Source organism: Anthonomus grandis, chromosome 14 (genome assembly GCF_022605725.1).
Source record: "Anthonomus grandis grandis chromosome 14, icAntGran1.3, whole genome shotgun sequence".
Classification (NCBI taxonomy): domain Eukaryota; kingdom Metazoa; phylum Arthropoda; class Insecta; order Coleoptera; family Curculionidae; genus Anthonomus; species Anthonomus grandis.
Genome location: NC_065559.1, coordinates 8,619,319 through 8,632,040, shown reverse-complemented (window position 1 = coordinate 8,632,040; position 12,722 = coordinate 8,619,319). Strand labels below are relative to the sequence as shown.

The 12,722-nt window shown below is 30.8% G+C and overlaps 1 protein-coding gene across 1 annotated transcript in view; it reads left to right on the top strand.

Moving 5' to 3' along the window:
* The window catches only part of LOC126744536 (uncharacterized), a 187,753-nt gene that overhangs the window by 136,761 nt on the left and 38,270 nt on the right, over nucleotides 1-12,722 (top strand). The window contains exons 3-4 of the mRNA XM_050451978.1: nucleotides 2,566-2,678; nucleotides 12,349-12,517. Of these exons, the coding sequence (XP_050307935.1) occupies nucleotides 2,566-2,678; nucleotides 12,349-12,517 (282 nt within the window). The remainder of the gene's footprint in view (nucleotides 1-2,565; nucleotides 2,679-12,348; nucleotides 12,518-12,722) is intronic.

Here is a 12,722-nt window from a genome sequence, read left to right as displayed (position 1 = left end):
CAAACAGAAAATATAAATTTGTTCAACAATGACTCAAAAGAACTGAGGGAATATATTAAATTTCTTTGGAAGATCTAAAGCACTTTACTTATTCTTATCTAAAACTTAAAAGCAGATATACACTTGATACTCATGTACTATATATTGGAAAATAAATGGTAATTAAGCCAGAAACTTTCTTGCGGATAGATCCAATATTCATGGCTCTGTAAAGGATAAACTGATGTCCTTAGATTTTCTTGTGAAGAACAAAAATGTATCCTTAAGGACAACAGTCTATCGCAAACAAACACCCACAGGACAATACCTATACTACAATTCTAATCATCCTGGTTCCACAAAGGTATGAATCATTAAAACCATGTATAGAAGGACAGTCACAGTAAGCAACAACAATGTTGATCTCAGCAGGAAAATAGAAAATATTTCCAAAAACTTACAGTAGAACGGGTATCCAATGAAACCAATAAATGTTTATGGGCAAAAGATTTTTAATTTTTATTGCCCTAAAGATATTCTAATATAGGCCGAAACATCGGCAGTATTAAAATCTTAAAACTGAGTTTTATTTGACCCCAGATCCAACTCACTTAACAAGAAGCATGAAAGATTTTTGGGTCACAAAAGAAACAACAAACTAATAATTATGAAAAATTCGTCCATAATTCTGATAGAATCATAAAATTCAATATATAAAAATCAAAAGTCTTAGACAAGTCCCGTATTTGAAACATATTTAAAAAGGTGACACGTGTTTTGCCGCGTTAGTTTCCGAAAATGCTGGAATGGAATTCAAATTTGGCGCCATCTGCGCCATTCAAATCTCACGCCGTTTTCGTATCGTCTGTCATTGTTGGTAATGTCATTTTTAACTCTCGTTACAACCACCAGGATCGCTGATAATTTGACAGTTTCTGCAAATGCATGTCTCTGTAATTTTGGTACGCGTCTTTGGTGCAGCCACTCAGTTAAGCTTCGTTTACATGTTTAAGTTGACATTTTGTGACATTGATATTCCTAATTATAAGTGTAAGTTGGGCCAATTTGCACTAAACGTGTCCTTCTCTTGCATAATAAAATAAATGCGAGAGAAATAGTTTGCTGAGTTTCTCATTAATCGGAAATAAATTTCTATTCGTGTATATCTTATATATTAAAAAAATTGGCGAAGTAAAACACGTGTCGCCTTTAAAATATATATTTCAAATATGAGACTTGTGATAAAAACTTTTCGTTCTTATATACAAACTAATAAATAAAAAATAAAAAAAAAATATATATAAGGAAGGAGTGATAGCAACTGAAGAATCCTATACATTAATAATTATTACATTAAGGGAAGTTTGAAAAAAAAGACCAAGCCTGAATGCCTACTAGACACCAAGAACTGCGTATTTCAAATCCCCTGAGAATGTGGAAATAGGCGATACAAAGCGACCACTGAAAGTAAGGATAAAACATCCAAAGTAGACTCGAATAGAAGAGTTCTTTAGATCAGGAATAGCATTACACGTTTGGTTTGATGGCTACAACATTCATAAAGAAAAGTTAGTATGCAAGGAGCAACATTCAAAGAAAAGCAGATCTCTCGAACCAACTTACATCACATAAAACCAAAAAATCTTCGGCCAAGCCAGTGTTGATATTCCGAACATCTAAAGATCCATACTGTCAGTCTATGGTTGAAAGCTTTGGTGTGACAGTCAAATCACAAAACAGTTTTACCCCTAACCAAAACTTTTTATTTTACTCTCGACACGTGTTTCGCTAACGATGTTACCATCTTCAACATCTCAACATACGTAAAACTGTTCTGTGTCAAGACACTGCCAGATCTAATGCACTTCACGCATGACCAGACATCATACACCTCTAGTATATAATATAAGTGCTAAAATAAGATTTAAAATAGATAGAGGGCATCCTTAAAGAGAAAAATGGTGGTCGGCTTCGCAATTTTGTAGCTGTCAGATTTGGATTTTTTAGAGATTTTGTCGTTAAAAGGAGAAAATCTTCCATGCATAATTTAGTTAGATTTAACTCGGTTGCGTTAGATACTTTAGGAGTAAATTGCAGATATCGGACGAATTTCAAAAACGAGGCTGAAAGGACTGAATAACAATTTCTCTTTTATTCCTTCAATAGAGAAATCGTTGATCGGTTTCACTAGTTTTCAAGTGTCATGAATGCTTTATGAATTTATTCATGAAAAAATTAACTATTAGCTTACGCAGGGTTGAAATATTTAGAACAATTGTGATAATAAAGATTAAATAAAAATTTGTTAGTATTAAACTTAAAAAATACTTTAGTGTATATTATCTGTTATTACTGTATGAAACGAGCATTTTAATTTGTGTAATAATAAAACAATCCAGAGGTATGTTTAATATTAACCGTAAAATATCATCTTAAGCAAATTTTACGACCACATTAAATAAATATTGGCGGCCTTTTAACATCGACCCTAAATTTGAACTCGAGGCAAAACTCTTAATTAAAAGTTAAAATTAATTAATTCTTCAATTTTTAAACTGCGGATCTAATTATTTTTTTTTGTTCCAGCTTATAGACGCTAGCTACCATAGTAGTCCTTCTTCCCAGACCGTGGCTGTGATAGTTTTGTGTTCAGTGTTACTCGGACTACTAGTTTTCATTGCTGTTATCCTAGTGTGGAAGTAAGTATCTATTTTTAATGTAGAAAACCGATAGCTATGAGCTAAATAATAAACATTACGCGACTGAAAACGACTAAGACGATAAACTTGATAACAATATTTCACCGAGAATCCTTTCTGGAATGGCAAACGGAAAAGGGAAGTAAAAAATTTCCGCTTTGAATTTATGACTAGTCTGCTTTAACGTAAAACTAAAAGGTCTCGTGTTCTTTCGAAACTGATTTAACTTGCATTTAAGCGTTAGTTTTCAAAAGGAGCGAGAGAGAAGAGAGAAGGGGAATTAATGGTCGCCGAACAGTTGCTTTCCAAATGGCTTAATTTGTTATTATGATTTACTGCCTACGGCTAGCTAAGTTACTGCATTGGCTTATTGCAGTGCGGCGACATTTTTCTTTCGGGAAAATGTCATATTTTTAGGGGAAACTATCGAATGTGTTAATAATAAAAACCATTAGAAGCAGAAATTAGCTATAGCGTTAAATTTTCTCAGTTGTTTCTTTCATAACTTTATGACTCATCGATGTTATATAATTGTTGAAGCAGTTTTAGTAATACATTTTAATATACTAAGATTTTTTTATTAATATTTTGTAGTATTTGAAATATATTTAAAAAGGTGTAACGTGTTTCGACGTCTTAGTTTCCAAAAATGCTGAATTTAGTAGAATAAAGTTTAAATTTGGCGCAATTTGGAGCATTCAAATCATCCGCCATTACTACGCATTTCAGTTTCCGGTGCAATCTGTCATTGCTGGGAAGGACATTTTTAACTCTTATTACAGCCACAAGGATCGCTGATCATTTGACAATCTTTGGAAGTGCGTGTCTCTGTAATTAAGGTACGCGTCTTTGCTACAGCCAGTCAGTTAAGCTGCGTTTACATCATAAGATTGATATTTCTAACATGTAAAGATCCCTATTGTCATTCTTATTGTTGGAACCTTTGATGTCACACTCAAATCACAAAACAGTTTCACCCCTAACCAAAACTCTTTATTTTACTCTCGACTAAAAATAAAGACTAGACTTTAAATTATCTCAGTTGTTTCTTTAGCAACCTAACGATTCATCGATGTTATATAATTATTGTTGAAGCAGTTTTAGTAATATATTTTGTTATACTAAGATTTTTTTATTAATATTACTTGTACAGGAGAAATTCTATTGGATCTATTTTTAGTTTTATATATCTAAGGATTTTATTTAATGTGAGTTTCAAATAATCTTGAAAAAACTTTATATGTTGCCATCATGCTAAGGAAAATTGGAGATTGGTTTTTACGAATACGAAATTTACTTATTTAAAGTAATTTTTTTACGGTGCGATTAGGCTAATCCTGAAGAAGGCGTAGGAGGCGAAAGAGCGCTCGTGCACTTCTTTCTTGTTTTACAGTGGAGAGGTTTTTAGAGTTTGGGGTTATCCACGTCTTCGCGAGGATTTTACTTTGTCTCGGCTGTCAGAAAATGAAAAAGAAAAAAGGCTACTTGGAAAAGGGTTCTTTTATAAGCCATTTCCACATATATACATGTATATTTTAATATTTTTAAATATTTATTCAGTTAAGGTAGATGAATTGATGGTTCAAGCAAAGGTGCGCATATTCCATTTATTATTTATAATTTTAATAACGTAACGTTGCGTCAAGTTTGGTTACTTAACTCCTTAAAGCTGACTTCACAAATATTTTTATAATATAAGGAACGAGTTATATTTCTCCGTAATGCTCAAAGCAAGGCAAGACCATATATTTTCCTTTTAATCGTACACATGTATGGTGTCGTTTATAGCGCGACCATTTTATACGTAATTTATCACCGCCAAGTGTTTTTAGAGATATAGAGAAATAAAAACAGTCGAAAACCTATAAATTATCACGACCATTTTGGCACCGATGAAACGGAAACTTGCTTCATTTTTAATGTGTGGATGTTTTGTTTTATGGCTGTTAATTAAATACAGTATATCTTAACCTGAGTCTTTACATATTTCCGTCTAAAATATAGAATTACAGATGTATGCCATCGTCTAACCAAATGTATAATCTAATGCTATACACCTATTAATTACACAGGTTTGCAAATTTAGAAATTTGACACAAGAATTTAAACATGTTTTCTTCTGTCTTTCGGCTCTCTGAATTTGAATGCGTTGATCGGTTACCGCCAGCAGATCCCTATTTTAAGATACTTCAAATGTTGATATTACTGTATTGGTGCTGAGACTTACAACTGATTGCGCATTATCTCGTTCTTGTTAATGAATGTTTTTTTTTGTTATTAAATATTGACCATCGGTCGGTTACAACGCCACGAAAGCTATGTAAAGTAAGGGTAAAGAAGTTTTGTTATATCTTTGGCGGATATATCGGTTCAAAATAGAAAAACGTGATGTCAGATTCGCTGAAAATGCTTATAAATACTACTTTGGGTTATGTGTACAGGGGTTAGAGACAATATGAGTGCCAGATTTGTTAAGCAACACATGTACAAATGGTCGATAAGTGAAAAAGGAAATATTTCTCAAGTTCATTGCCAAACTTTTGGGGAGAAGCGAAAAACCACGTCGATTATTGTTATTTTTAGTTGACGATCGTAGTTGGTATAAATTCCAAAAACTACAAAACCCATACATAATATCAAAGCCAGTTCGACGTCACGAAAATGGTCCTTTGCACATTTTCCTCTCTATATAAGAGTATCTAAGAGTATTCACGGATACATTCACGTCAATACTCTTAAGTGAATTCTTGATGAGCCTAAAAGAGCCTTGATGAGCCTGCGATTATCTAAACAAAAAGTAGAACTACTGGCATTACGATTGCGGCAGTGAAAATCAGTTGATAGAGAATCAAAAGTACCATCTACAGAGATAGAAATAAGATACTTGTGCCAGTTGTTATAAAAACCAATGAGATGTTTTCTTGTAATAATATTGGGGGTTTATTCGAAGCAATGAAACAAACATACGATTCTAATGAGTGGCACATTTTTATTAGTGGCGTCAAATATAGCTTAATTTGCACAATGGGAATCGAAAGCCATACATCCCAGTTGCTCATGCATTTGAAACTAAGGAAAACTACACGACTATGATGAAAATCCTGGAGAGTATCAAATACAATGAACTAAAAAAGAAAATTTGATCAACCACAATATCGAATTCATTATAAAGTTGTCGGCCACAGAAGCACCAGCGTGGGTGTCATTTAAAAGCATCGTTCATGATTTACTCGATAACAAAAAAGTGACAACTTCAAATAGATCATTGCAAGTCTTTTGAAAAATTAAAAGTAAAGTGAGCACTCAAATGTCGTTGAAAATCCTCTTTTCTTACTCTCATACTCTATGCACCAAGATTTACAATGAATTTAGAAAAACTATCATGGTTTTTTGTATAAGAGCTTGCTCAGTTATTATTGTTAGACTTTTATCCGTGAAACTGATCCAAAAAATTACAAGCGATAAGGTTCACAGTAATTCATTTTGAAAATTTTTTTTTTCGAATAAAATTAAATAGTTTTTGTCGAAAATCGAAATAAATTTGGTTACAAAAACCTAACCTGATAAAATAAAACGGACTTTGGATTCGTGATCATCATCAAAAATTACATTAAGATCCGATGTTCATTGGTAAAACCTGTGTTATTAATTCATGTTATATTTATTTTCTCTACATTCTCCGCAATATTCTCTTACTATGCTAATTTATTAAAAACTTATTATCCTAGTGGATATTTCACCATAACTTTGCTAGAGTGTGCATCTCTCGCAATACCTTCGCAAGCTTTTAGCACCTTTTCATCTACTTTAAAAAAACCGAGGCGTTTTTTTGACAAAAGAAGATCTAGAGGGACCCTTACCATTGCACGGTAAGATAAACCTTAACAAGTAAAATTGACTTTTACTTATATTTAACGTTTATAACTTGTAAGGCTAGCTGCTGAACAGCAATTTAATAAAATGCTCATTGGCATCAGATTTGACGCTGTGAGAGTAGATAAGATTTTAATCACTTACAAATAGAATATAACTCCTTTATAGTATACAATATATTTCCATCAATATGAAAGAAAGCTTTTATTAAACATATTTGCAAAGTTAAAGATAAGTCCAATAAGCATATTGCCAGTAAAAATATATTCCTTTCAGCAAGTAGATGAATTTAATAAATGAATTCCATCATGTCACTTAGGCTTTAAAAACGTTGCAGGAACAATCATAATTTAAAAATAAATCCACCAAAAGCTTAATAACGTTTTTTGGAAAGAATAGTTTGAAACCAAATATAAAAAATAATTTCAGCGGTAGAATAAATAACAAAATAATTTCTTGTCTTAGTGAAACTAAAGTTTAAGGCGTAATATTTGATTCTCAACTGACTTCGTTTGAAATTGATATAATAAACAAAATAAGAGTAGCTAAAGCACTACTTGTCTAACCATTTTACCTTTTTTTACTTGATATAGCTTATTCTGATAGTTTAACACTTGATGTTTGTAATAAAGTATAAGAACTACAAAACATTTAAATAAGCATCAGATATTAAATATGAGAAACTATAACAAATATCATATGTACAATTTTATTTTTAAAATTATAAGATCAGAGAATCTTTATTCTCTAGATTTAACCACCAGCATAATAGGAGAAATATCCAAACTAACTTTTTACAACCCAACCATCGATCAAATTACATGCATCAATCTTTCTTAGTTATAGGAATACAAATGTCGAATAATTTGGTAAATTTTGTAAAAACGTTTAAATATTATCAATTTAAAAACTACATTATAAATAATTTTTTAACTAATCATGATTTTATAGCATCTTGATTAAATCGAGTTTTTGATATACATTTTTTCAATTAATATATATGAATTAATTTTGTTGATAATTGATTTGTGATTTCATACTTACTTCATAGCTTAAAATTCAAATGATATTATCAAATATTTAATATAATTTTTTGCGGTTCTCTCGTCTATGGCTTTCTTTGTTTCCCTATCGTTGCCTTGCCATGACATCCATTGATGAAGTTTTTAAATTTTTTTTAATATTTAGTTATAGGTCAAAGCATTTTTTAAGATCGCGGGGTAACACTTTTTGCCACAATATATTGTGCATAAAATTTAAATATAATGTTCACTAAGCTTACACCCTTTACCTATTTTTACAAAAAAGTTGCTGCCACTGCTATTATTAAATAATGGAAATGCTTCAAATGAATATCGGATAGATAGATTTTTTGATAGCCCAGTATTTCTAACCACTGGGCAAAACTTTTCTTTTTGATATTTGCCACTTTCCGATTCTAATTTCAACATTATTATCATGATACTAGTATGATATATTAAATTAATAGAATCTATTGAGAAGCATATACTATATCCATGATTAGCTGTGGCATTTAATATTATTCTAGTAAGTAAGGTCCGCTAGATGGTGGTTAGAGTCATGTACTAGTAGTTATCTTTATTCAGCAACTTGTGCCACATATGTATAACAAAAAAATTTCTTAACATCAATAATCTATAAATAAATCCAAATGTAAGTAATGTTGCTTAAGTAGCACTTGGCTAGTTAAATTTAAATATACAATTATCAATAATTCTTAATATTGCAACGAATCTTAACCACCACGAATATCTCAGCTGTTCTCCGCCATTTGGGAATCATCTCCGTGGCGCACGGTGTGCCCGCTATCTGTTGGAACAATGTTCTAGCTCGTATATAAGGAGCCCTCGCTGCTAGGCCAGTTCAAGCCGGAATATTGGCGCGACTTTAAATTTTAAATAAATAGTAGCAAATAAATATTTCTAGTAGTGTGAACATGTATATTTGTTCATCGAGTGTTTTACTTCACACGTATTCAATTATAAATCCGAAAAATATTTGACGATGATTTTATGTCGGCAAATCATTGCAAAGGTATATTCCCTCATAGAATAATTATCTTTAAAGTTTTTTTTTTGTATTTACTTGCAGTAATACGTTCCATTTTGAAATTCTAGCCCTCACACCATAAATCTTTAGCTTATTTATTAAAATATCTATATCGATATAGGAGTATTTCTTTGTTTTTCTTGAGTATTTTAAGCGTGAAAGCTCAAGTTTTGTTAGCTGTTTCATTGTTCGATTGCATAAAGTCATTCACAGTATTGATTTGTGTTTGTTTTTTATGGCGTATTAAGTTGTGTACATGGTGGACTCACTTATTCAGCGACAATAAAGGTAAATTCTTTATAATTATTTAGCGACAACTGGATAAACACATAAAGACTTTTAAGGCTGTAGTTTTTTTATCGTTCAAATTCTAAATTATTCGTGCTAAAGTAAGACACTCAAATGAAAATCAAATTGATTTATTTGAGTAACGAGTGAATTTCGAACACAAATTTATTTTAATATGCCTATAAGGCTTTATTTTCAACTATGTTTTATAACAAGTGACATGAACATATATTTCTATTTGTAAATATTTTATTTTATTTCTTTTGGACGTTACCTAATGAGATGACGAGATCTTTTAAGTTGTTTAAATAGTAACAAGCTCTTCTTGCAGAAAGGAGAAAGGACTGTTACTCGCCTTTTACCTCTTGTAATTTAATGCATGACTTTTTTTTAATTTATTATATTATTTAGTTTGAGCATGTATACACTGTATACAACATATGTAACTGTATACACTGGTATTATTTCCAAAAACCCCTAAGGTATAGTGTATCTGTTTAATAAAGACACGGAACTCGGCACCTATGGTAAAGAGTGTCCGATCGAGTTGTCATTACGGTGTGGACCCAAAACTAATTTTGACATTGGGGATTTTAATAAAAGACCTCCTCTGCTCAGAATATATACTAAGTACAACTTTTTGTTTGTTAATAACTTCCAGACTGCAGTTAGATAATCAATAGCAGACTCACATGAATGACGACTCCTAAAGCCAGATTGTCGAAAATTAAGCCATTTTCTTCCAAGTTAAATCTTATTTGTTCACACACCATTCTTACTATATTGCCAATTACATAAAGCAGTTGTTTCAATAGCCCTATATTTAAACTATCACGCTCGTGCTTTTATTTGTTAGATTAAACACAATTTACAATATAATGAATCAATAATTTAACTAATAATAAATACAATATAATATAATGGTGGCGTATGATGGAATACAATAATATCCAGTACCGCTACTATAAAAAGTTTAAATAAAATTAAAAACAATAGAAAAGGTGAAAACAAAAAAGTAATAGACATACACACATACATCCTAAACTACCATAAAACTACAACAAATGTTTTTAAAAAATTAAATAGTATTTGTAAAGTAAAATTAGGCTTAGATAGAAAAGGTGAATTATGTCATTCTATCATAAGTACTTAAAAGTATGTTATCCGAGTAATTTCAAATTTAATAATTCTTACATTAATTTTATTAATAAAGCTTTTAAAATGTTTGTTTTAGGAATAGCAGGATTTCAGTATTTAGATTACCTTGAGACTTTATACTTCTTTCGTTATTTTTTTTTTAATTTGCTATTTATTGTTTAATTGTTTATTGTTTCCTTTGCATGTAATTACCATTCTGGGTATTTGTAAACTGAATGAAATAAATAAAAAATAAAAGTGGTTTAAATTATCTATGATCTCGGAACATTCTCAGTTTATTACATATATAGTTTGGTAATACACGCTGTTTTTATTTAAAGATAAACATATACATCATAAACATAATTCTTTGTTTCACGAATAACATACGTATGCCACTGAACACAAACGTAATAGGGGTATAACGATTACACTTCAAAATTACCCTCGTTACTTTATTCTGAATATTTACAAACTGATTAATTTTATTTTGCGGTATACTGAAGAATAATGTTGAAAAAAACGGTAAATGAGGAAGTAATTTAATAATTAATGAACGACTTTTTTCGAATATAGTTATAAATACAAGTTTTTCTAAAAATGTTCTCATAACGCAGTCTACGTGAGAGTGGAAATTTAGTATCTTGAATTATACTCAAGTATTTTATTTCTTTTTCAAGAATAATTTTTCTGGAATTTACATTAATATTCATACAGTCATTATCCATTTGACCAGCTCTGGACTTCTTAGTGAATATATAAAATTTTGATTTAATTGCATTTAAGCATAACTTATTGCTACAGAGCCAGTCAAATAAATTACTAAGGCCACTGTTTATCTTTACTGACAGTATGTCATCAGTAAATAACACAATCTTACTCTTTTTGACCAACTTTACCACATCGTTTATATTTAGTAAATACAACAATGCCCTCAGAATAGTTCCTTTCTGAATACTAAATATAACATTGGTATAGACTGGTTTATTTAATCGTTTTTATTACTCTATTGGGAGAATTGTGTTCTCGCATTTGCGTTATTTGCTTACTTTTGTACTCCTTAGGATTTTTTTTGATAAACACAATTCTAGGTCGTTCTCAGTTTGCTGGAGATTGTATTTGTAACCACAGATTGTCTTCAGAATTTTTGGAAATTTTACCTTTTATAAGGGATAAAAGTAGTTAATTACATTTAAAGCTTTGGTATACTTGTACTCTTATTTGGAAACTATAGTTTCTTTAATTTACAACCACCTTCAAAGATTTATTTATGATTAAATCTACTGTGTCACATTCCTTAGCACGTTTTTGGTAACACTCATTAGTTGGCGAGGGTTTTATAGTTGGTGTTTAGTTCCTCTTTATAGTTTATGGTTATTAGTTTATAGTTTTGGTTTTGTATTTATCTTGGACTCTGATTTACTCTTTGGGTCACCCTTTTATCTCTTGGATACCTGATGTACACGGTTTGACTGATGGTTGAGTTGAATTTTGGACTCTCTTCGATTCTCAACACTTCGTCAACTGTTTCTTCACACAGTTTATTTAATAATCGGAAGTGACACGAAATAATTGGCCTGTAAATTATTGAAACTTGACTTTGATTTTCTGACTTTCTTTCATTCTTTTCATTTGCATTTTCATCTTCTGTAGCTTTGTTCTCTTAGTAAAATTTTAAATAATGCCTTTGAATATTCCTTTTGTACATCTTAAGCTTTTGAATCAGAACCAAATCATATCCCCTGCATTAAAAATTCTGGAAAGAAAGTGAAATCCGTATTTCTATAGTGCAAATTTGTATAAAACATTTACACCATCTTGATTTTTTGCTGTCCATAATCCACATTATTTTAATAGACAGTAACTTATAAGCAGAAGTTTTAGGTAAAAGGCTGAGATTTTTTTAGTATTCTATACATTCTAAGACATTAACAGTAGTGCATACTTTATACATTTATTACAAAAGTGAGTAAATTAGGCTCTAACATAGTTATTACAATTTTTTTAACTTTATTACTGTTTCTATTACATTTTTAGAGTTTAAAACCCCGTGTTGCGTGTCAGTCTGCTTCTATTAAGATGTCTGGTTATAAATGAAAATTAAACACAAGAGTACGTAATTTAAAAGTCCTGCGGGCCTTTACCATTAAATAACACACTGGACATTAATTACATTCAGAAGAATTTTATTCACTTAAATTAGATATATGTGAAAAGATCTTATCTTAATCGAAAGATTTGATCTCTGTCAATAAAAATACGGAAAGGCATTTATTAAAGACTAAATAAGTTTTTTTTTCAGATACAAAAGGGTACAAAATTTTCTTCCCTGTAAAAACACTCCTCAAAACAATTGTGATGGAGGGCCATCGACCGGCCTTTATGAAGACTTAAATGAAGTGATGCCCAGGCATACCACGCCACATCATCATCAGCTTACTGGTGGGCATATTGTAGCCCCGTCTATTGAAGTAAGTATATTTTAATATTTTATTATGCCTTATGTTATTATTCGTATATCTGGCGCAATATGCATATGACGTATGCTACTGTCATGAATTTTTTCTGTAATTTTTTAGTTTGGTTGCCATGAAGCCCAACCCTGCATGAAGTTATTGGTATTATTAAACTGCACTAAATAGTCTGCAGAGGTTGATCGAGTTTCATGTAAAATAG